Source organism: Podarcis raffonei, chromosome 2, assembly GCF_027172205.1.
Source record: "Podarcis raffonei isolate rPodRaf1 chromosome 2, rPodRaf1.pri, whole genome shotgun sequence".
In the NCBI taxonomy this organism is placed as follows: Eukaryota; Metazoa; Chordata; class Lepidosauria; order Squamata; family Lacertidae; genus Podarcis; species Podarcis raffonei.
This window is the reverse complement of record NC_070603.1, coordinates 54,838,308-54,863,394: the sequence shown is the minus strand read 5'-3', so window position 1 is coordinate 54,863,394 and position 25,087 is coordinate 54,838,308. Positions and strand designations below refer to the sequence as shown.

The 25,087-nt window shown below is 40.1% G+C and overlaps 1 protein-coding gene across 2 annotated transcripts in view; it reads right to left on the bottom strand.

The window, feature by feature from the left end:
• Positions 1 to 506: 506 nt before the first annotated feature.
• Positions 507 to 25,087, bottom strand: part of PRELID2 (PRELI domain containing 2) — a 31,484-nt gene continuing 6,903 nt past the window's right edge. For both annotated transcript variants that reach the window (XM_053376684.1, XM_053376683.1), the window contains exons 2-7: positions 20,598 to 20,655; positions 17,722 to 17,795; positions 16,402 to 16,562; positions 7,197 to 7,302; positions 933 to 998; positions 507 to 731 (exon numbers count right to left, since the gene is read on the bottom strand). In XM_053376684.1, the coding sequence (XP_053232659.1) occupies positions 942 to 998; positions 7,197 to 7,302; positions 16,402 to 16,562; positions 17,722 to 17,795; positions 20,598 to 20,655 (456 nt within the window). In that variant the 3' untranslated portion in view covers positions 507 to 731; positions 933 to 941. The remainder of the gene's footprint in view (positions 732 to 932; positions 999 to 7,196; positions 7,303 to 16,401; positions 16,563 to 17,721; positions 17,796 to 20,597; positions 20,656 to 25,087) is intronic.

The window sequence follows — 25,087 nt, the reverse complement described above, 5'->3', positions numbered from 1 at the left end:
CTGAGCCCTTATGTCAACTTACCACTTAATTAGATGTCAATTACCTAGTTACAAGCACTGAAAGACTAAACAAGTTTTCCGGCTTTTTAAAGGGGGCTACCACTGGAATTCAGCATTAAGTTAATAAAGATTCTGAGAAGCTTTTGTAGGCTTGAAAAACTAGCAAGGTTTGGCAACAGTTCACATTTTAGAGGGATACATTGGCAAACTGGAGATGCATTAATAGCATTTTGGAGGTTTTAAAGAATGGTATTTGCATAATACAAGAATTTTGAAACTAAAATAATCTTGCAGTTCACGTAGAGCCTTCATGAGAATAGATTCACAGTACCTGTTAATAAAATGTCTCAATTTCAGTTGCACTGCTGTGGAATAGATTCTCTGCCCCGAACAAAGGACCATATATTAAAACAAGAGTAAAATCTTGTTTCTTTTTTTGAGGGGGTGGGTGGGAATCTTTTTGATGATTAGTCTATGGGAGATTAAAGAGCAACTACACAGTGATGTATTTTTCCAAACCATACTTTCGTTCGCCATGATCACACTGGTTCACAGATTTTAAGTTGTGCCATTCCACATGTGCTGCTTAGTTTGTAGGCAATTGTCTTCCTTCAACTCAGTCTTTCCTTATTCGTTAATCTAACCCATAAAGTTAACTTCAGCAAGAAGCAGGCCTGGTAATGAGGACATATTGCTGTGGTTCCACTTTAGACACATGGAGATTTCTCCTCCTGTAAGGTACAAAAAAGTGTGTCTTAGGAGAACATTTATAACAAACCAATCAATAGCCATTTGCTCTCGTTTCTAGAACTACTTGAAGAATACATACATTGTCCTCCATGAAAAATATATGGGGGGAGGGATTACTTTTATGAAAACTACTGAATTTGATTATCACATTCTTATAAAAGAAACAGTATAAAGACACTCACATTTCCTCATTACAAAAAGGGGCTCCCAAACTGTTCTTGTAGAAGTTTCTCCATTATCGTAACACCCTGTAAAAAGAACACAGACAGTAATTTTGAAGCGTCTGAACATTTTACCAGCACACGGTAGCTTTACAAATTGAATCTCTCTGTTTAGAGATCATCTAAGCAGATCAAGACCAATATCACTAAGAAAATATATCAGTCTTTACTGTGATGCCAAGATTGGTGCCCACCACTCTGGGTCCATATGAAAGACTGGGGTGGGGCAACATATCCCATCCTGGAGCTTCGTCTAGGGGAAGTCTCTCAATAAGACTTTTGATTTCTGCTTCAGTGACAGGGGACCAAACAGGTAACCTCTCCAGGGATAGTTTGTCCTCCATTTCATTCCCTACTGTTTATCCTCCTTAACTCAAAGATACTGGCAACCTGATGACAGAGCAGTGCAATGGTGCACTGAAGCTCACATCAATGGATCTGAAGGAAGGAAGGAGAATGCATCACATGGTTGAGGACAGCAATAGCTCAGCAGTGGAGTCCATGCCTTGCATATAGGAATTGGGATTCTAAGTTCTGGTGATCATCGGGTCACACTTTTGGACACTCCAGATTTGTGTGCCTACTCACAACTCATACATGCTATTTTAAGTACAGTGAAACTAGAGCTGGAGCATCTTTTTGCCTTGTTGTCATTTGTGGGTTGTAAAGATGGGGAATCTCCTCTTTACCTGCACATCTACATAGTGCAGAATATTATTTCAGCCCTGGACTAAGTCTGCTACAACTATGAGAAGTATGCTGGCAATATGCAAACCACAACTTGGCAGATTGGTTGTGGTAATTAACTACATGCTACCTGTTTTGCAGTGAAAGCTCTGCAGTCACAGGATCTCTCTGTTCCCTTTTAGCAAAAGAGAAGTTTCTACCCACATAGTGAAGAATGCCCCCCTCAAAAAAAGACACAGCAGGTTCCGTGTCTCATAGTGCAATATCATGACAAATATGAATCACTCCCAAACAGCAATAACCTGAAGAGACCAACATTCAGTTTGTTTTATCATCAAGTAATGCAAAGGTTTTCAAAGTGATGCTTTCCAAATTCAAGCCAAACATTACTTTAAAAAAAAATCAGGGAAAATGCTTTCTCTTTCATTTCCAGAGGAAGTGAGAATGGGCTAGCTCAGCCCATCTGTCCAAATTAAGTTTACCACCATTTACTAAGTAGTTAATTGACATAAGTGAAAACCCCGAGGTTTGCCTTGAGAATTTAAAAATGTTATTTATTGAATCAATTATGTTCACACTGTGACAGTTGCTTTTTCATTTCTCCACTTAGCACAGCAGTTTTAAGGGAAATTGTTTGACAGAGGGGCTTAAGGAAGCAGAGAAGGGAGATTTATGAAATGAAGACGAAACATTAAATGACAGCTATTAGTAAGCACCACTGTTCTTTTCGATTAGACGAGGCTCAATCAAAGTCTGATCAATATATTCCTTTAAACTAAAGCTCTTGTGCTTAAATCTTGACACATGAGATCAAGCTTCAGAATGTTAACCTTACAACATGATGCACATGAAATGTAAAGGAACCTATTCCTACCTATTAAAATGTTATAAATTATGTTTAATTTTTTTAAAACCATCTTTTGAAATGTGGCTTAAAAGCCCTTTACTTTACTTTTTAAACTTTTTCTTCTTTTAATTCAAAAACTCGTCAGATTACTAACTTCACAGCATAGTTAGGTGTTCTATTCAGACACAGTTAGTTACATAAGGTTCCCACTTATTTCAGTGCAACTGAATATCTGCTAATGGGCAGGGCAATCCTAATGCTGCCCCAAGGTTGCTTAGAGAGGTAGAACAAAGCACTGTATCCAAATCTCTGCTGGTCAGGGCAGAAAACAGTGGGTGGGTGGGTGTTTCTTATTTTTTGCTGCACCAGCTCCAGGCAAGCACTCCACCATGGCTCTCTGCAGCAAATGAACAAGCTTAGGATCAAGCTTAGGATCAAGCAGATTGTTGCCTTGCCCTACTTTGCCTCTGAAATGGCTTGTTTCAAGGACATACACTTCCTACCTCTGGCGGGGAAACAACAGGCAGTGCCTCCCCAACAGTCTGCACTTTCAGTAGGTGCAGTTTGGACTTCCGTGGCAGCGGAACCCCACTACCCTCTGCCTCCTGGACATAGCCACTGAATTCATTACATATTGAATTATACACAATACATATTAAAACAGTATTTGACATAAAATAATTGGTTATCATCACAAAATCTAACAAAGGGTGTCCATGTGTGGTCTTTTTTTTTTTTTTACACTCCTTTCTCACATATATTTTTTGCACAGATATTCATTGGTTCCCTGTTAGCTGGTACACGAAGGCCTAACAACAACATGATCCTAAATTAGCTGGCTTAAAAGTGGATCTCATTGAGTTAAATGGGACTCGCTGCCTAGCAAATTGGTACTGGCTGTAATCCTATGACAAATGACACATGGGAGCAGGTCCCATTAAAGAAAGTGGGATTCTTCATAAACATGCATAGGGTTACTCTCAACATGTCTCCAAAAAGTACACTTTTTAACACATATGTTAAAAGACATAATAGGTCAAGTAGTTAAACTGATCTTAAAATTCTCACCATTACATATATGTAATGTACAATCTAGACAACATTTTAAAACGTTTCTCTAGTATACGTGTTCAGGTAAAAATTATAATAATTTATCTGAAAATATTCCCTAATTATCTAAGGATTTTTCCTGAAGGTATTCTGCCATATAATCTTGACTTGCTGAAACTCATTGAGTCATATTTGAAAAAAATCTTGCAGTTTTTCAAATATAGTCCCCCCCCCCCCAAAAAAAAAAAATTTATCATACTTATCAGTTTGATCTTAAAGAGTAAAGCAGATCACCCTGTCATGGTCACTTAAATTCTAATATTTATATATCCCTTCTCCTCACAATCTCAAATTTTCCTTGCTGTACATTCAATTATAGGTCATCTATTACAAAAGCCATTAGTGACATTGTGGGTCCAACAGTACTCCATTTCCATCTTATGTTTTTGACCAATTTGATAATAAAAATTTTTTTTTATACTTCTCTTGGATTTGAGCTGTTATTTATTCATGTCACTAAAAGCTTTTCTGATTGACAAGTCGCAGAACACACACACACACAAGATTCACTCCCCTCAAATACTTCCTGGCTCAGATGCCAAAGCAGAGGTGGGCAACCTGCAGCCCGAAATTTATATTACATGTGTCCCCTCCCTGCCACCACCCCAAGATGCCTCCTGGAGCTGTCCAATTCCCTCCTTCCATCAGAGCTCTTTCTATTGCTGTTTCTCAGCATCTGGTATTCAGTGGCACACCGCCGCTGAACGCGAAGGTCTTCTATAGCTCTCATGACTAATAACCACCGACACACCAATCTACCATGCGTTCGACTAATCCTCTTTTAAACCCAGCTTAGTTCGTGGCCATCACATCTCGTTGCAGCACACCCCATAAATTATTTATTCATTGGTCTGTCCTAAATCTACTCCAAATCAATTTCAACTTGGGCGATCTCAAGTTCTAGCTATTATGAAATGGAGACAAGCTTCTCTCTATTACCCACGCCACACATAAATTTTATGAGCCTCTATTATGCCCCTCACTCCATAGTCTAAACAAAAAACAGAGGCCCAAACGCTTTAGCTTTGCCTTGTGGGGAAGGTGCTCTGACCCCTCAATCATTTCGGTTGACCTTTTCAGGACTTTCTCCAGCTCTGCTATATTCTTTCTGGGAATGGCCAGAATTGTACACGCACTATTCCAAATGTACCAGATCCATAGATCTGGATAAGAGAACTACAACTCTGGCAGCTTTATTTTCAATGCCTTTCCTAATAATCCCTAGCAAGTATGGTCATATTTGCCAGGGAAGGCCAAAGTAGTCAGGAGATCCTCTAAATGAGTCACATGATAATGAAGCCTAACTACGTGTTTTAGAAACACATGGGTTTTTAGAAGCAGTGGCTAAACCAGGGTTTGTTTTAACCATGGATTGTTTCAGAAAACGTGAGTTGCCTCACAGAGAAGTAAATAAGCTACAGCTTGTTTCTCCAAGGCTTGGCTTGTTTTCTAACTGCCCTAGTTTCATGCTTCTGTAGTTTGGGCAAGCATCTGAGGTCAGGTAGCCAAATAAACCATGGTTAAGCAAGGCTACTGGGTTCAGACTTAGCTCCAAATCAGCTGAAACAAACTGTGGCTCATAAACCAACAAGTCATGGCTTCACAAGGTGGTTTGCCAGGAACGAAACCAAGGTTACTGGGCTGGTTTGGATTTTCAAACCATTCACACTTTGGCAAAATAAGCCAGAGTGCTATGTGCAAATCTGGCGAATGGGTCTAAATTATGTGGCAACACTACCTGATTTGAAGAGTATATCCATCCGTGACAAATAAATATATACTTATAGCACCGTTTAAATGTTACAATACATGTTTTCCAACCTCTATAACAATACAGGTAATTCTCCCAATTGAGGTGCATCAGGTGACTGTTTCAAAATCTAAAGCACGTCCCTCGTAAGTACAGTGCATCCATCTATTTCTTCCTAAACTGTGGGTTGCTCATGAATTCCTTGCCTTGCTTGTGCCGTGTATAGACATAATGGAAAGGTCAAAAAGCAAAGCTTTCTCCCAAAGAACAGCAACAGAAAATACTTACAGCTGTAAGAAGATTTGAGCCACCTATAACTACAACAAAAATGTCAAGCATCCATTCAGACAAAATGAGTTTCCAGGTTTATCTGGCAGAATAAACAACAGAAGTCTGAATGCCTGCAGACTAGAGGGGTTTAAAAAAATCAATGATTCTCTTTATTTAGAAAAGGTATAGAAAGAAGAGCTCATGTGGCATCCATCACTTCCTCCCATGATGTGATGCAGTTCTATCTGCACAATCTTTAAAAGTTCTGACATTTATCCGGAGAACGCCAAAAAGGTGCCAGAAATCAATTGTTTTCTTTTCTCAGAATAATTGTGCCAAGATTTTTAAATTATTCATATAACTATCTTATCAGCTACCACATGTCTGAATGAAATCTACAAGATTATGGAGAAGTAAGGTTGAGGAATACACAGAGAAAGAAAGAGGAAAGGGGTTTTTGTTGTTTTTTTCACTTTAACATATTTGCATAGTTCAGTCCCCTGCCCTGAGGACCCTCCTCTGCCCAAATGCTCCTGAATTCCATGTCCATGTAATGACACTCTAGGAATAAGAAACACCTATAGTGCCCTTCATTCATGTCAGCTATATTTGGGAACTATTTTCCCCAATAACATTGTTGAACTATTTAAAACGTTCACACCACGTGGCTGGTGCAGATTGCAGGTTGGATAAAGTCATGGAGATACAGCACTTATAAACCTTACTACCCTGGAGTAGACATTCTAGTACAGGGGTCAGCAAACTTTTTCAGCAGGGGGCCAGTCCACTGTCCCTTAGACCTTGTGGGGGGGCCGGACTATATTTTTTGGGGGAAATGAATGAATTCTTATGCCCCCAAATGACCCAGAGATGCCTTTTAAATAAAAGCACACATTCTACTCATATAAAACACCAGGCAGGCCCCACAAATAACCCAGAGGTGCATTTTAAATAAAAGGACACATTCTATGCATGTAAAAACACATAAATCCCGGACCACCCGTGGGCCGGATTTAGAAGGCAATTGGGCCAGATCCGGCCCCCAGGCCTTAGTTTGCCTACCCATGTTCTAGTAGTATTTAGCAACTACATGTAGCTGGATTTGGATGTGATTTTTCATGTCTTTGAGTAACAGAGACTAGGGAATACTGTAAAAATTACAGCTGTGATTGGCCCCAAAATTAGAAGCACGGTTCCATGTCGAAGTACTCTTGTGGCCCACTTGGCATGAAAAGCTGGACCATCCTCGTTTAGCTCATAAACATTCTCACTTAGTTCAGCACCTGTGTTTCACACATTTGCCACGTCCCCATCTGAATGAAATTACAAAGAAATGGAACACAGACAGGAGCCCAGAAGTAGATGTAGGCTATGAATCTAAATTAATACATAATGGGAGTTATTTCACACAGGAAGCTGCCAAACACCCATCAACTGAAATTACTGAGCAAGGAGTTGGGAAAAAAGTCATAATGAACATTCACTAAGGGTGACACATAATGTATCAATAACATAGAAAAAAACTTTTTTTTCCAAAATTAAATTAAATTAAAGAGCTTACCCTTTCGACTCCTTGATTTAAAAAGGTTCGTGCAAAAACTTCCAGGAAACAGTTCAGGAGACCTGACCCTCTTATTGATACTTTGCCATTCTGAATGAATTCTGTCCTACAAAACAGAAATGCAATTAAACATTTTCTTTCCTTCCCAATAGGTACTGTGGTTCTCTAATAAAATTTCACCCTGTAAAAGGAATAAAGACCATATTTAAACACACACACACACACACACACACACACACACGTGGATGCTTGTTTCAAAATCTCAGGGCCAGAACAGAACAAGTCTTCTTCCATGTCACCACTGATTTTCCAGTATGCATGCAATTGCAGTAAATTGCTGCTACTAAATCTGATTGTGGAAAGACAAACTCGCAGCTGCTGGAGCTCATAAAGTACTGATGTTATGTTTCCTGTAACCAAACACTGGTAATCAAACTGTCTCCATCCTTGTGAAGTTTCTGAATCATTCCAGGCCAGGCTCATCTAGAGTGCAGTACAGAAGTATATAAATGAAAAGTTATCATGACATGCAACACATTGGCCCCATTCCCCCTTGTTCCAAAAAGGGGAGTAGTTGGACTATTTTAAAGGCAGGAAGACATCCTATGGCCTATTTCATAGGAAAGAGATGCTGCACATCATGAAATAAGAATCACAGCATTGGAAGGGACCCTGGAAGTAACCTAGCCCAACCATCTGCTCAGTGCAGGGGGTGGAATCCAGCACAACACTAAGACTCTTGTCCCATCAGCACAAGGATTTCCCCCTGCGTAATGGAACATTCTCCCCCTCTTCTCAATCTGTGCGCCCCCTAAATCTGTTCTAAAGGTTCTCTCCAATTTAGGGAGGGAATGGGGCAAGTCGGGGGGGAGGAGTCCTGTTGTGCAAGCAGAAATACTTGAGCTCACAGTTGAGTTGAGTATCACCCCAATCTGCAATAGCAGAGGCAACTACAACATCCCTGACAGATAACAGCCCTTCCTATGCTTAAATGGCTTGATCCTTATTCCCTTCTGCCTCTGAAGCAGTTCAAAGACCCAGCATCCCTGTAAGTGGAAGCATTAAACTCACATAGTTGTTTTGAGTTGCATTAGAAAAAAGCTCTTTGCATATGCAATGTGCTGTAGAAATAACCAATAATATCCCATCAATGCAAGCAACTAGTGGGTGAAGTTTTTCCTAAGAGAGGCGGCAACAAAAGGCGAATGGCATTTGGGGGGTTATTAAACCTGATAAAGTAATTGTGAGAAGAAGCCCAATGTTGCTATTTCTTTTTCTTTTTTTCACAGCCTCTGAAAGACACGAAAAGCTCACAGAAAATATTGATCTCAGATTGATCCTTGCAACGCAGAGCCGGGTGATGCGCCATCATTACAACAACACAGTGGCAGAGAGAAGTCTATTAGCGAGATCCAACTACTGAATTATTGACTAGTTAAAAGTATAGCAAATTTGGCTTAATTGTTTTTGTGATTGGAGTTTTATACTAAAGATCCTTTAATTAAAGTCTTGATGTTTTAGTTCAGATAAGATTTCTTACCATGGACGCCTTTAAAGGAAAAAGAAAAGTTTTGAAACTTTATCAGTTGAGAAGTTCTTGATAAAATATTCAGTGGGGGTTCTGAACAAACCCCCGTCTCTTCTGTCACTAGCAGTCCATCTTCTTTTCATGTCATGAAACTGCTCTGATAACTGAAGCATCTCACTGGCTTCATCTGCAGAACTGGGGTGGGGGTCAGAGGGGGGAGGCATCTGCTCCAGCAAGTTTCCACTTTCTGTCCCACAGATTGTTTTCCCCATATTGCACTGTTCATGTGAGCACACTGTTTGACATACTGTTACTCATTCAGAGCAAGATAATTTCATAAGAAGAATCAACCCAGGAGTATGAGAACTCTAAAGAAAAAGAGATGGACAAGACTGGCATTTGGGGAAATGCTCAACCGTTACAATCTTACAGATCTTTTCTTGCATATTATAATTTTTATGGTAGCAAATGGCATTTCAAGGTGTGCAATGCATGAGACTTGAAGGAAAGGTTCAGTCAGACAAACAGGAAATAGTGGGTGCCTTCATGAAAATGTGATGAAGGAAACAGTACAATTTTATACACAGTCACTGGAGAAATAGGTTTCTCATCCAGCAAAGCACATCTACAGACAGAATCATGCTCACTGCTCACTGTATACTTCTGCTAAAAAAGAAGAATCCAAATTCTGCACCTGCATAAATTATGAAACTCTGCATTGTTTCTCCTGCAAAATGTATCCTTCAGCACACACACCCTATTTTCTATCATTTACAGTGGTACCTCGGTTTAAGAACAGCCCTGTTTACGAACTATTTGGTTTACAAACTCCGCAAAACCAGAAGTAGTGTCCTGGTTTGCAAACTTTACCTCGGTCTAAGAACGGAAGCCGAACGGTGGAAGGGCACCGGTGGCGGGAGGCCTCATTAGGGAAAGAGCGCCTCGGTTTAAGAATGGTTTCAGTTTAAGAATGGACTTCTGGAACAGATTAAGTTCACAAACCGAGGTACCACTGTATTTTGCTTCTTTTAATGATGCGAATAGGCAAGGCACTGAACCTCAGCTCCCTGGAAATCTTAGCAACTCCTACAGCAGGTGTTGCAAACCTGTAACCCTCCAGTTGCTGTTGGACTCGAACTTCCATCAGCCACAGCGAACACAGGAATGATGGGAATTGGAGGCCAAAACATATGGAAGGTCACACATTCCCCACCACATTCCCCTATAGCTTTGGGGATTTTGTCAAGAACTGCCCACAAACTAAAGCATATCTTCACAATCATAATGACTAGCAATTTTCTTTTTTAAAAAAAAGCCTATTAATCTTAGGAAGCTGGATTCTGCTTCCAATATATCACAATTTGTACATCTGTAGTGCACAGTGCTACCTATAACTGAGCATTTAACATCTGCTGAGATGGCATGCTTCACAAATTACAAAATCTGGAGATAAATCAGACTTGTCCAAATACCAGTGCCCAATACCCAGTGGCAGTGAACCAAAGTTTGGTTCTCAATAATAATAATAAACAACTCATTGTTATATCAGCCTAACAAATAAGCCAATCTTCTATAGTCATGGATCTACAACATTCAAATTGTTTCTCAAGTTGGCCTTTTAAAGCCAGATTTCCCACCTGAGATTTCTAGAAGGTCTAGAAACTCTTCTTGCCAACAAGATCCAAAGACCAAATTGTCTGATCTCCCTACCAAGCATATTTCCAGTTTCATAAACAGGTATATGGAGAGCTTTAGTAGCAGAGAGCACACCAAGTTTGACTTTCCACATTCTGTTTTTCTATGACTACTGAGAAAAATACATTCCTCTGTGCAATGCAGATTAGGGGCAAGGTTCAGTCAAATTTAATGATATAGAACAAAGCTTCAGCAAGCTGTAATTTCAAAGGGAACAAGTGCTGCTGCTGTAATTTCAAGGACTGCCTTTCATATATTCTGGCATCACTTTTGACAGAGTATTTTTTAAAAAACAGGATGAGTGAGAAGAATAGAGGGGGAGCAAAATTCACACTGTAAAAAACTCCCCCCCCCCATGTATGAGACATAGTGCAACATTGATTGATATACAATAAACAAAACAACCTTAGACACCAGGCAAACATGCATTAAAACAACGTAACAGGAACTGGAAATTGTCACAAATTTATTCTTCCTAAATGCATGGGTGTTTCCACCCCAGAACCCTTCATCAAATCCATCACCACCAAGTAACCTAGCTGCCAGAACTGTTGATAAGATCTAAGTTTCTAAAAAGCTGTTTTTCAATTCAGTAGTAAGTATTAAGGCTACCAATATATATTACAGGCTTGTGACTTTTGCTGTACCGTTGTTATTTTCTCATGTTTGTGCAAGGATACAGATAGCAGCCTCGTACCCAGCATTGCTTAGGAATTCTAAGAAATAATAAATCGGAGCAGTTTTGGAATCACTGGTTAAAATCAATGAACGGTTCAGACTGCTATCTTGATTGAAAACGGAGCTCAATTTTATCCTAATACAGACAAAAACCTGCACCCTGAGCTTAGGAAAAACTATGCAATATTTGGTTACAATATTTTAAGATGCATAGCAACCAAATAAGCAACTTTCCAAAAAGATACAGTAGATTTGGTTATATTCTATCATAGATTACTTTATATTTGTAATAGTTTTTAAGGCCAAATATTGAGCCTTATTAAAGAGGTAAGTACAAAGGACAGAAGCACTTCTGTAAGGAGACGAGAATACACTGCAACATTTTCCTGCTCTGCCCCATTGATAATAATATTACCCATTGAATATCAGCAGTGAATTCATGTGCTTCACTTGTGTTGCATAGGAACACCAGATTTTGGAAGAAACTCGAAGAGCATTTGTTGTCTCCCTCCACTCACACCACATTTCAATAACGACATATACCAGATGTTTCAGGAAAGGCTGAAAAGAGAAATATATACCTGGCCATTTGTGTTCTGCAGTAACATTGAAGAGGTTTCCTCTTCAGCCCAGCTGGCCACTAGCTTACACAACCTGAAGTACCATAATTAATAACCCTTTGATGTTTACACTGAATATATACTGTCAGTGCAGCATATGCTGAGAAATAGTGATATATTGCTGCACCTGGGCATGGGTGCCTTATACTTTTTACAAATTAAAGGCTAAATTTGTCAGTGGTGCTTTTATTTCCACATTGCAATGCAACTTGGTGGTTCATGGAATCGCTTAGGGTTAGAGATGTAAAATTTTCGGAAATTTTGAAGCCATGGGGGGGGGAACGCCCCCCCCGTTTCCCCCCCCCAAAAATTGAAATTTTGGAAAAATTGAAAAAAGGGTCAGTGTGGAGTAGTTTTACAAATTGCGTGAAATGCAGTGTATGTATTATGCTTGCAATAAAACAGGTAACCATGCCCCTTTCCCTCAAAAGCAACAAAAAAAGCAAGAAACCATCAACATAAATTATAATCAGATTTGCCCCTTAGCACCAACAGCAAATAAAGTTAAGGTCTACCTCAATATTTAAGCTCCACAGAAGGTCTACCCTTTGAATAGTGCTTAAAAAAAACAAAAACAGAAGACACAACATATACATGCAGTTTATTCTATCTTGTTTTCTGAACTACTGCTACCATTCTCCATTTATTCTTCCTCTTCCTGTTTGTCATTTTTCTCATGGACTTCTAAAAAATGGCTTTGGGGGAAAATGGGGAAAAAACTGTTTCCCCCCCCTAATTTTTTCAGTTTTTTCCCAGGCCTTCCCATCTCTGGTTGAGGACAGCCAGGGCAAAGCATAAGGAATTTTTTTTGCATGCCAGGCCCAGAAGGAACCAACATCCAGTTACTGAATAGTATGTTGCGCTAAGACTCAAACTCTGTTTGAAAGGAAAAGGAGTGTGTGTGTTTTTTAAATTGAATTTGTTATTATATATTATAAACAGCATGATGGTAAGAGAGCTTCTAAACAATTTACAAAAATATACAACAGAACATTAAAATGATTGATAAAACACAGTTAAAAGCAGGTATTTAAGAGTATTCAAAAGATGATTAAAGTCAGCAGTGGTTAAAAGGAAGTAAATCGCATGCAGCTTCTACGTGTTCAGCTGGGCTGGCCCTAATGAAAATGTTTTGAGCAGTTGCCAGAAAGAGTACAGTGAAAGCACCTTTCTGGTGTCAGCCGGCAGGGAGCTCCAAAGTGTGGGTGCTGGAAAGCCTGGGGGGGATGGAAAAATGGGAGGGGGGGTAATACAAGTCCCCCCCCCTGTTTTTTCCCAAAGCCATTTTTTTCAGGAAAAATTGGGGGGGGTGCAGAATATTCAAACTATATCAAACTATTTTTTTCATTTTTTCTGGAAAAAACGGCTTTGGGGAAAAACCTGCCCCCCCCCAATTTTTCTGGTTTTTTCCCAGGCCTTCCCATCTCTACTTACGCCCCCCCCCCCCCCGCGGGTTATATTTTTATTACTTATTTTAATAATTTGTATGCCACTTACAGCCACCTGTAAGTTGTGTACAGGAACCCCAATACGCTAAGACTAAAAATGAATTAAAACTATAAAAACATATATAAAGTACGGTAACAGATAATCCAACATGCTCATCAAATGCTGTGTGTTAAAATCACATGGTCTGATGCAAAGTTATCAACAAGAAGGAAGCGAGCTAGATGAAACGCACTGTGAGACTCCCTATAAAGAGAAAATCTACAAGGGATTTTGAATAAAAGGAGCATGTTTTGCTTCTTCCGGTCTCCAGGGATGAGAGAGCAAAGCTTTAAGTCATGTATACCGGAGCAGTTACTGTTTGAGACCAGAGTTGTTTTTTTCCAATGTGTACAAGCATTATGTTAACACTAGACTTCAGTCTGCTATATTTGTTGCCCATTGTCCCAGTGTCGCTTAGATATTCCACTTGATTGATGAGGCACAAATTCTGTTTATAAAATTCACAAAGACCACTTTCCTGACAGTACTCAGAGCTTACGTCATTCTTCCTAAAAGTGAAGTGAAAATTTCAGAACCACTCCTGGTACCAATTTGAAGGACTAGTATTACACTACCTTATTCCTTTTCTTTTTTGCATAAAATCTGAGCTCATAAAGCGGTTACATATTTGTGGGCAGGTTAAAAAAGGTATTCTGCACTCTTTCATAACCTGAAAGCTTATTGTTTATATACTTTATTAAGGAGTTAGTATAAATTTCCAGGCAAAAATAGTAGGATGTCAATGGGAAAGGGTCGCTCAGAATTCAAAACAAGTTCACCTGGGGCAAAACTCATATACCGTATTTTTCGCTCTATAACACGCACCCAACCATAACACGCACGTAGTTTTTAGAGGAGGAAAATCCGTAGGCATGCCACCTGTAGGCATTCCCTCCATAACATGCACAGACATTTCCCCTTACTTTTTAGGAGGAAAAAAGTAAGTGTTATGGTGCAAAAAATACGGTACTTTTCCCTGCAAGGCTTACACCACTATCTAGTGAGAGGCTGCCCTAAAGGCCTCTTTAATGGCCAGAAATGGCTTTCAATAGTTCATCTCATGAGCATTGTGGGAAATGCCTTCCTGTCATATTCCAAGAACACAGGTGAAGCCAACTGCATGTCTTCCAAGCCAAATGTCACCCCAAGCAATTGGCCCCAACCCACTGGTTAGAACAGGGATGGGGAACCTCAGGCCAAGTGGTCAACTGTAGTCCCCCAGACATCTCTACCTGGCCCATGGGACTCCCCGCAGGCCACATCTCCTCTCCCCAGAACTACACCCCCTAGGTGGCCCTGCTATGCACACTCCTTGAGGGTTTTTGCATCTTTGAACCCAGATGATGCTTGCTGCTTGCATGGATGGAAGATGGAGCGTATGTGAGAGTGTTTGTGTAGAAGCTGGCCTGGAGTAGAAGGGTGAAGTTCACTTTTTGAGGGTGTGCATTGATGAAAAGGGCCCTAGTTATATGTATACAGGAATAAATGAGCAGAAGTGACTAAGACTTGCTTTAGATTTAAATAAGCTGTTGAAGAGATTCCTAAAATAAAACTGAGTACACATAAGAACAGCTATCCAAAATACATCCCATATGTCTTCACACTTCCAATTGCAATATTTTTTTATTGATCCTTTTTATTGACTTGGGGAGATTGTTTAGTTTTATTTTTACTTCCTGGGTTGTTGTTGTTTTCTTTTTGAAGCATTATTGCAGTGAGCCAGTAGAAGAATTTGCAGTGGATTGTGTCGATGTTTATGTTACAAATTTATTGTAATGTATGATGTTGGTGTTTTGTTTCTGTTTTGCTTTGGTTCTTGTCTGTTTTTTGTAAGTTTTGGCGGTTTTAAATTTGGAGGTTTAAGTACATTATGTTGGTATGGGAAACTGTCGTGTGATGGGCCAATGGCCGTAATAAAGTTCAATACAATACAATAGTGGATTGTGTCATTCAGTATCATTTTACGCTCCATCACATATTTCTTCTTATTACAGCCCAATTATTCACGGGTGCCATTTCTACTCTTACTGAGGGTTCATTACATTTGTTGCTTTTTACCAGAACAAATTCAATAAATATAGTTCAGTCGCCCTAAAACATCCAGCCAGCATTGGCAGAACAGATCTCTACCCGAAAATTAGAATATATATATATATATATATATATATATATAAACTGGCATCATGAGAAAAAGCAGAGGGAAGCAAACCTGCCAAACCAATCCCTCCTCCTTAACTTCACCACTGTCACCAAGTACTTTTCATTCATTGTCTCAGCTGCCTCCACTAAACAGCCCTTTAACTTTCTGGACTTAAATTGGTCCAACCTACTCTCAATCTGGGTAGAGTAATCTAGCAGGCAAGCACAGGGTGAATATAAAGGTGTGAAGGCCTGGGGGGGGGGACTGGAAAAATGGGGGCAGTCCCCTGGTTTTTCTGGGGTTTTCCTGAGCTTTCACATCTCATTGTGTAAAGTAAGGCCTCAGACCTATTCTATCCAAAACAAACTATGCTTTTATAGTTGGAGTTCTTACTCACAACAGAGCTAAATGCACCCAACCATGCAGAATACACTTGCTGCCCATCAATAAGGTAAATATAATATGCAAATTTCTGTAAGTTATACTGGAGACAGACTCACAACTACTTTGGCACAGAATATCTTTTTTTTTTAATAGCGAAAGTACGCACAACCAAGTTTGCAACCCTTCTGTTTCCTACCATATCAAAACTGCAGTAGGAAAAATATAAAGACTTGACTCTAAGGACAATGGCAACCATGTACCTAATGCTTACTCATATTTTTATATTTTCCCCTATGTTTGGCCTATGCAAGTTTTACCTGTACAACTTCTGACATAGCACAGGAGCCATGTATTTTCATGGCTCGGCTAACACACAGAAAGAGCCTGTTTTGGAAGTCTAAGGCAGGCCACTGGAAGAAGTTCAGTAAGCCTTCGGTTATGCATGCCCAGCCGCCAGCCTGCACTTGGCTTGGTGGGTCACAAGTTGTGCAGACCTAATTTCGGTATCAGCTGTGAAATTCTGGCTTGAAAGCTACTTGCTACAATGTGGCTGCCTACATTATCTAAACAGCAACCATCAGATCCTCCTGGTGTTGCCTGGTAAACAGAATAAATAGAAATTAACTAGAAGGCCATTTACAACAATGTGCATATAAATAAGTTACACCTTACCAGTTTGGATTCTCTGAACTTTCCCTGAAGACTGACTCTTCCTTTAGAGTAGCATACTGTGTCCATGTGAGGCACCGAGTCTTCATAGACATAATTCTATCCTGCTTATTAAGCCAAGATTCTTCTTCTAGGTAGACCTCGGGCACTTTCAGGACACTGATCTGTTAGACATAATGATTACATGTTTAAATAACGTCAAGGTGCTTGAAGAAAGAATGAGGAATTTGTTTATACTTAGCATTTGTTTCCATCCTCACACAATAAAACGATTAAGGACTGAAGCCACCCATAACATTTATCTCTTGACGCTAATACAGAAATTAAAAACTTTAGCTGTTAGTGATGAAACCATGCAAACATTTAGGGACTTGTTCTCAAGGCTCGGTGCCTAGTTAGATTTTGCCAACTGCTGCATCTTAAGCATCAGCTTAATTTATGTGACATTTTAGTTGCCTACATGTCCTGCTTAAAGTAATGGATTCTAACAGAAGACATTTGTCGACTGTTGCACTCACGACATAAACAGCCAAAACATTTGGTTCATTTTACATTCTGTTTGGTACCTGGAATTTTTATGTTTCCCCATCTGGACGAGGCATGGAAAAAAAAGGCAAACAGAAATGTGACAGAGAGAAATCATTTGAGTTTTGACAGACAGAATAAAGATTGCAAGTAAACAGTTCACGAAATGGAAGGTGATACATAGCAGAATGTAAATCCAAAGAGTTGCCAAGCTTCAACTTTAGGACACAGAAAGTTTAAACGGAAGAAATCACTATCCTGTTATGATTTTTTTAAAAAAACAGAGTCCTAGATTATAAGGACATTGTTTTGATTTCCTTTTCAAGCTCTCAAAATGGCAGGTAAGAGTTGTTTTTGGAAAATGCTCTTTTAGGAACTAAGGGAAGGATACAGGATTTCAAACAGTACCATCCTCAATAGTGGCTCATATGGGTGGGGGGAGCAACAGCATCCTCTGGGCAGCATTGCTGTGCTTGTAAGTACAAGAATGGGGCAAATTGGTAGCAGCAAGGTCAAGGGGGCTCTGAGTGTTGGTGGCAGAAGCCCTGCAGAAGCCTCTCTGACTTCCACCCCATCCCCATCCAAGCACAGTGCTTCCACCAGGACAAGGCCGCTTCCCCACACCCTCCTCGCCTCGCCCACATGAGCTGCTGTTGCCTATCCTCACGTGGTCCACCCAGGATACTTAGAACCTTCCTAGTTCAAGTGGACAATTCATTCCTTGTGGCTACAAACCTGCACCGTTCCCCCTATATCCTTAAAAACCAGCATGAATCAACCTTGACTGACATTAATTACCTGTCTTAAAAAGTGTGGAATTACATTCTGGCATGTTGCAATCCTCCTCCGGTATATGATTCCTGTAGACAAATCTGAGCATAAAAGAACAAACCAACTTAGTGCTATTTTGGAAAATAGAGATTTTTTTTTATAGTAAGAAAACAAAACCAAATGCTTGCACTATAGATGCAAGGAGGAAGGCAAGGAAGCCTAAATGTGGTAGAGGGATTCAATGTCCCTTCTTCTCAGCAGCCAAAGGATTCCAGCCCAGTTGCCAGATGGACCATGATGAAAACGTTTAAAGGGTTATATGCTTAGTCCAAAAACTATAGTATGTTTGCCCACCTCAACACATACAAAAAACCCTACTGGGCAGGGGACAGATGGTGTGGTTCAAACATTTTATTGGCATCTATGCTGGCAATGACAAAGCATCACACAATTCCAAATCCGAGCTTCACAGATTTGGCTAGAACTGCAATGGAATTGCTCTACGATTCGGCTGGTAGCAGTTGGGGAGTTAATTTTCGAGGCTCTCGTGTTGTTAGCTACAAGCTTCAAATATCTTCCTGGGTCAGCACTTCAGATCAAAAATGGCTTGTTCTGCTCACTCTGCATTCTGAAATACATCCTAAGAGTACAAAATACCTCTCCACCCACCATTGTCAATGTTTGAGGCCTAAAGCAATTCTCTCAGACAATTAGAATTTATTTTTATAATGAGTTGGGCCAGTGACAAGAACAAAGCTCCCTACCGAAAAAAGAAAGAAAAGCCCCACCGCCTCTAAAACCCTTCACAAATTATAGTTATTGAGCTACAATAAGAACGTGACTGGCTTCCAAACCCACTTTGCATGTTAATATTTAATGATCCCAATCAAGTCCAGAAGCCTCAGGATGATGTTAATTGATGATCTGACTAGGCACACAGCCCGGTGGAAAAGGAGTTCTCAGGAAGAGACAAATCTCTCCCGTACAAAGTTTATCTGTGTTTTTTTTCTTCCCCTGGTTTTGTTCCTGGGAGGCAGCATTTTCCAGTAGGCTTTAAATAACCACGCTGGCAGTATATTTGTCTTTCCCAATGTGACACATTTACAAGGGGTCATAAACTGGTATTTCCCAAGAGAAAGGGATGGCTAAAACTATTATTATATATAATATGCAATGGAAAATCCAGAATTTGAGCCTCTCTTTTTTTTCAGTGGTGGGGGAGAATAACTAAACTCCCCACCCCAGACCTCTCAAAAGACTGAAGTGAATGGTGTGAAAAATGGGAAAGGGGAGATTTGTGCTGAGAGCCCTGCCTGCCTCAGCTTCAGCTTCTTGCAGCAGAGATCACCTTTTATGTAGTCCTTTTGCAGCATCTGCATTGGGGAGGGGAAACAACACTAATTCCTTTCCTCCATCTGGGCTGCTCCTACTTTCTGTTCTTCTGCCATCTCAGTATGAGAGACTTGGCTGAGAAGAGGGTTCTTCTGGGAGAACACAAAAAGCAGTCTGGCTGCAATAAACTCGGTCTGCAACCGCTTCCTAATGGTGGGCAACTGGGCAATTTGTCTTCAAGAGCCAGTTGAGGCATGAGGGCAATGCACAGAAAGAACAAGAGCCAGGGAGATAGTCTGCAAATTGCTGTCTCCAAAGTGCTCTGAGCCACAGAGGCTGAATCTCAGAAACAGGGATGAATATTTATGGATTCTGACTGCAACTTTAGTAATGGGTAATGGTTGGGTGTGGGGAGGAATTCAGGAGGTTCTATGCGAGATCACCTGATCCACAGCTCCCAAATTAAGATGCAAGCAATTCAGTAAAGGTAAAGGTACCCCTGCCCATCAGGGCCAGTCGTGACCGACTCTAGGGTTGCGCGCTCATCTCGCTCAAGAGGCCGGGAGCTGGCGCTGTCCAAAGACACTTCCGGGTCACGTGGCGAGCGTGACTAAGCTGCATCTGGCGAGCCAGCACCAGCGCCGCGCACGGAAACGCCGTTTACCTTCCCGCTAGAAAGCGGTCCCTATTTATCTACTTGCACTTAGGGGTGCTTTCGAACTGCTAGGTAGGCAGGAGCTGGGACCGAACGACGGGAGCTCACCCCGCTAAAAATTATCTCTCAATAATCACCCACATCTATATATCAATGGATCGGCTCACCCCATGGGTGGCACAAAACCACTTCAATCTCTGGAAGTGGCATTTTTACAGCTACCCCATAACATTTATTCTGAACTTGTTAGGAATTGGTGTTTTAGTGTGGCAGCTTTTACACTCAAACTCCCTCACCATTAGGCAGGCCTTTTCACTGTATTCTTGCTAAAATCTTTTCTATTTAAGCAAACTTACCCAGACATGTACTCCAGGCAGGCAAAGAAGACGAAGGTACTCTGGGGTAGGCAAGGGAGACCTTTCCTCCTATCTCCATTTACCTCACAACCTTAGCAGCACAAGTATAGAGGACTAGAAGGCTGAAAGAGAACCCTACTGGCTCAGTATCATCTGCCTAAACCAGAGGCCCTTTAAGTCAGGGGATGATTTGTGCCAGCTGCCTCAAGCAATGTGTGAGGTGAGTACAAGGAATAATTTCCATTACATTCAGAAAAGATAAAGCAGCACCTCCAAGCTGCATACCTGATCCTTCATCAAGAGTGCAAACCACACAGAATAAGCTTGTGCGCCTATCCCCCAGCTGGAAGAACTCCTAGCCAAAACCACCCCTTCTAGCTAGATTTAGTTTCAGTGTGCTTTCCCCCTCCATTTAGCGCCAAGGTAGAGCCAAGAGTCACAACATACTGATGACATTTCACCCCAAACCTGTGAGTAACCTTAGTTACTGCTCTCACGTACCTGTAAATTACTGAAAACTTTCTGGAGCCTTCTAAGCAACAGTGAAGTGTCCAACTTACCTGTTTTTTCTTCTACTGTTTTTACAGCCGTGACATGCTTCTCCATGGGACTTGGATACTAAAGGAAAAGGCAAGAGAGTACACATCACAATTTATTATGTGCTAAACACTTTGCGAAATGTTTTTCCTGAAAGAGGTATACGTTAATTACATCAGTAAGTAGGTACATAAAAGGAAATTTCCTACTCATTGATAAAATCCCATTAGAATTTGCGTGGTATTTCTCAACAGATCTGAGTGTGGTGGCTGATTTATGCTAGGAGTTTGCTGTGATTGTTTAAGCCAATTAAGAAATTTTCCCTCAGGAAAACAACAAACTTCTTTAAATGGTCAGTTAACTCTCTTCACTATTGCCACACAAAACACATTAAGCACATATTTTAAAATTGTGATCTAGGTTACAAGGTGCCTTCAAAACAATAAAATGAATGAGATGGGAATTTTAAACTAGTGTGATATCTTCCAAACTCCACCTACTACCCACATCAAATGAACCCAGGCTTTTCAGATGAAGGCTATGCACATCTGTGAGCCGTGATGAAAAACTGGAAACACACCAGGGTGGATTTAAGGACTTAAAACCCTTTGTGGTGTGAGGAAAACAACTGGGTGAATCTACCCTAAGAGTTGCATGGGGGAATTTGAAATGCATACTCTTGCATGCTCAATCCATTTTAACAGCCTTAAAGCTCATCTTAAAAGAAGCCAATATCATTCTCTTCCCTACACAACCAATAATCAATTTTGAAATAGAAAAAATAGAAAACCCGGCCTTTGAATTTCTGTATCAAAACTCAGAATCCACCTCTTTCCATTTTAGGATACAATTTGAATAGTAATTATACTTCAACTCCCCCCTCTGCCACCACCCTAGGCATTTCATTTTATGTGGGATGTTGGAGTAGTAGTGTGTCTATTTGACAGGGTAAAGTGTCAATATGATCACAGGGTATGTTTTAAATCTCTCATTCTTAACACATTGGCCAGGTTAAAGTACAGCTAGAAACCATGGTTTCTTTTCACATACACAAGCTGCAGCAAACCTCGGGCTAATGCACAGAAGAGACTTGTTGCATGCCAAAAAAGGGGCCCACTTTCAATATAAACCAACAGTGTTTTCCCATAACACATGAAGCTGGGGCTCAGTGATTTGTTTCCAACTGTGTTTTGAGACCACAAAGTGAAACCATGATATGGCTTTTAAAAAAGGAAGAAAGAAAACCCACAGCTCCCCAAATGTGTTCAAAATTGAACAATATTCCAATCTCCTTCTCTGGAAATTGAACCAGGAAGCGGGGGACAGAAAGACAGCACAAAACTGATATTAGATAAAATATAGTAGTAGTAAATGGGTTGTACAGTGATGATAAAAGCCAGGTATTCAAGTAAATATAAATGCCATATGAGAAAACACGGTAAAACTCAAGGAGGAGATACTAACTGAACTATGCATTTCTATGTTCACTGTAAGAAGTTTCATTAAGTGAAGTATATGGCAGTTAAATCTGATGCTTCCATGCAGCTTGCTGCTTTCAAATGGTAAGTAACAGTCTAATTACATTATCAATGAAACTTACAGTCTATAAGACCCATTCGTGTGAAACAAAAAATCCATTTGCATAAGTCTTCCACTAAATAGCAGACTCTATTACCCAAGTATTTAACTAGGAATAGACTCAATTTTGTGCACAGCTTAATATAAGGGAGATGAATTAAAAGCTTATGAGCATGTGGATGCTTTAACTATTAGCAGCACCACAGCTTTCCCCAAGTCCATAATACCTTGTTTATAAACAGAATGCAGAAAACCCAAAAGGAAGAAATGCATTGATTGATCAAGCTGAATAAACTCTCTGTTGGATATATAGGTGACGTGCTCATGCTGGGATAGCTCAATCAGTAAAGCAAGAGACTCTTAATCTCAGGGTAGAGGGCAAAAAGTGGCAACCCCACATTGGGTAAAAAGATCCCCCCTGCCTTACAGGGAGTTGGGCCAGGTGACCTTGGTAACTCTACAATCCTTTGACTCTACCATTATATCAGCTACTTTCATGGATGCTAGCATCTTAAGTTGCATTCTAAACTGGTGAGTTATGTGTGTATGACCTGTTGTGCCTCAATCACCTGAGCAAGGAAAAGAGAAAGCAAGAAAGAGATCACATTTCCATTCCATACAGTTGTACCATGTAACAGTTGGAGATGATGATTACCATATAAACCCTTCATGTGAAAACAATTTAGCTACATATAGCTATCAGTTACATGTATAAAGAGGGGGGGGGAGGAGGTAGTCCCAGAGAAATGTAGAATGGTAGCATTCTTCACTGCTTGGTGGGCATTTGCTTTGCATAGGTGAAATATATGGATGAGTGAGCTTAGCTGAAAGTTCTGTTTTACTGGTGAGCAGTTAACATTTCTTTCCAAAAACAAAAAACTTCTTCAACTAGACCACAGCCTTCAAAAATGATATGATGCCATCTCGTGGTCAACTGTTCAAGTGCAACTGTCCAATTTGCAAGTAGGAGACAACAATCAGCAAGGGGTGTGTGTAATGTGAAAAACATGCACTGTGGCTGTTTATTCCTGGAATTCCTACAGATTAACTGATGCTCATCCAGTCTTCCAAAGCTTCCAAACTGACTGCTTAGCAGATTTCACAGTTGAATGAGGTCCTTATGAGGTGTCTTGTAAACCTGCTACAAATTAGGTACCAATCACAAGCATCCCAGGTTGGACCCATATTGAATACTAGTGTGTTATATCACCAAGCTGGAAACTTTGTTTTAAAGTTAGACAGCAAAACCTTCTTCCATCAGAGACCAAAGATACAAAAGGTTTTACAGTGACCCAGGAAAAGGTTAGGACCACATGTTTATCACAGAGGCATAGGAGCTACTTCTCTGTGGTATAATATCTCTTGTGTCAGAACCACACAGGTGGCTCCTGTTTCTGCCTGCCTGCAGAATAGTATATAGTATATAATGAGCATACATTAGATATATTCTTCATTTTTAAGATCACCCACAGGTCACAGCAATCTCTATGATTTATTGCAATTATGTGATTCACTTTGCTGGGTGCTCCAATATATTAATTAGACGTATTAAAAAGATTCAATTTTCCTGAAAATTTAACAGATGCCATGCTACATTAAGAAGAGGCCGACAATTCAGCAAGCTTTGCATGTGGAGAAGACTTTGGGATTACTTATTGGGACTGTAATTCTTTCTCTCCCCTTCTACCATCCTCTACAAAGCACCAGGTCACAACTGCTTTTGAAACTCCACTCCAGTGACACTATAAAGATGTTTGCTTATGATACAGTGAGAGGCTGTTTTGAGAGGGAGATGAAAGCACTTCTTGGTGTGAAGATCAAGTAGTGCTCATCACTGAATTCTGACATATGATGAGCTATAATGGTGATTTTCCTGCTCTGTTGAAAAAGATGGGTTACTTTGAAACACTGTGTTTGCATAGTATGCAATTACTGATTAATATTGTTTTTGCTTTATGTACCGCTTTTTCTGAAAAACATTTGTTTTCCATACAAACCTTCCACAAAGACAAAATAAAGTAAGTATCACAAAAGTCAGCATGAATTCACTTTTCAAATGGGGCTTCCAACAAGGTTAAGAGAAGACGCAATCCTTAGAATATGATGAAAACCAAAATACAATGCAAGCACGCTATATAACATTCACAAACACATAAATGGCTTAAATTAAATCATAGCAAGAGAACCATCTAGTCTTCTAGTTGACTGCACAGAGAATTCAGCATGGTTTAATATAATTTGTAATGATAACCAAAATCCTTCAACACAGGAACTGAGTTGATATTTAAGTACACATGCTCAAATGCAACTAAAAAAATGGAAGCATCACAGGACTGCAAAATATATTTGAAGGATTCTCTTTTAAATCCCAGTGGGAAAGAAATCAGTTCCAACGATTTCAGGCTTCCAGGATATCACAGCAAATAAATGTATCATAAAGTAAACTCTAGTAAATGCGTGGCACAGCTAGTAAGAGAACACATATCAAACACAGTAAGGGGTTGACGAGACCAAAAAACAAACAAACCAGTAGAAGTTAGAAACCAAGTTGCTATTTTCAAAATCTATCTAAAGTGGCTGGTATTTTATTTTACTCAAGGTGAAGCATCCACCCGCTTCAGATCTCATTCCTTCTACATTAGTAGTTATGGCACAGAGCAAAGATGAGATTCCACGGGGTCCTTGTGCATGCTTTGAGCAATTGAAGCAGCTCCCTTTATGTTGCTGTCCTTACAGTAGCCAAAGGAGTGTGATGACAGTGAAGATACAGAATCATAGAATTATGCAACGGCTTGTCATGGGAGGAAAGACTGCTCATCCTTTTAAAAAAGAAAAAAAAGCTTTGACAGTTGAAGAAAGGCATGTTGGGAAAGAAAGGTGCAGAACAAATGTCAACACTCAGGAGCAACTCATACACACACACACCAAAATTAGG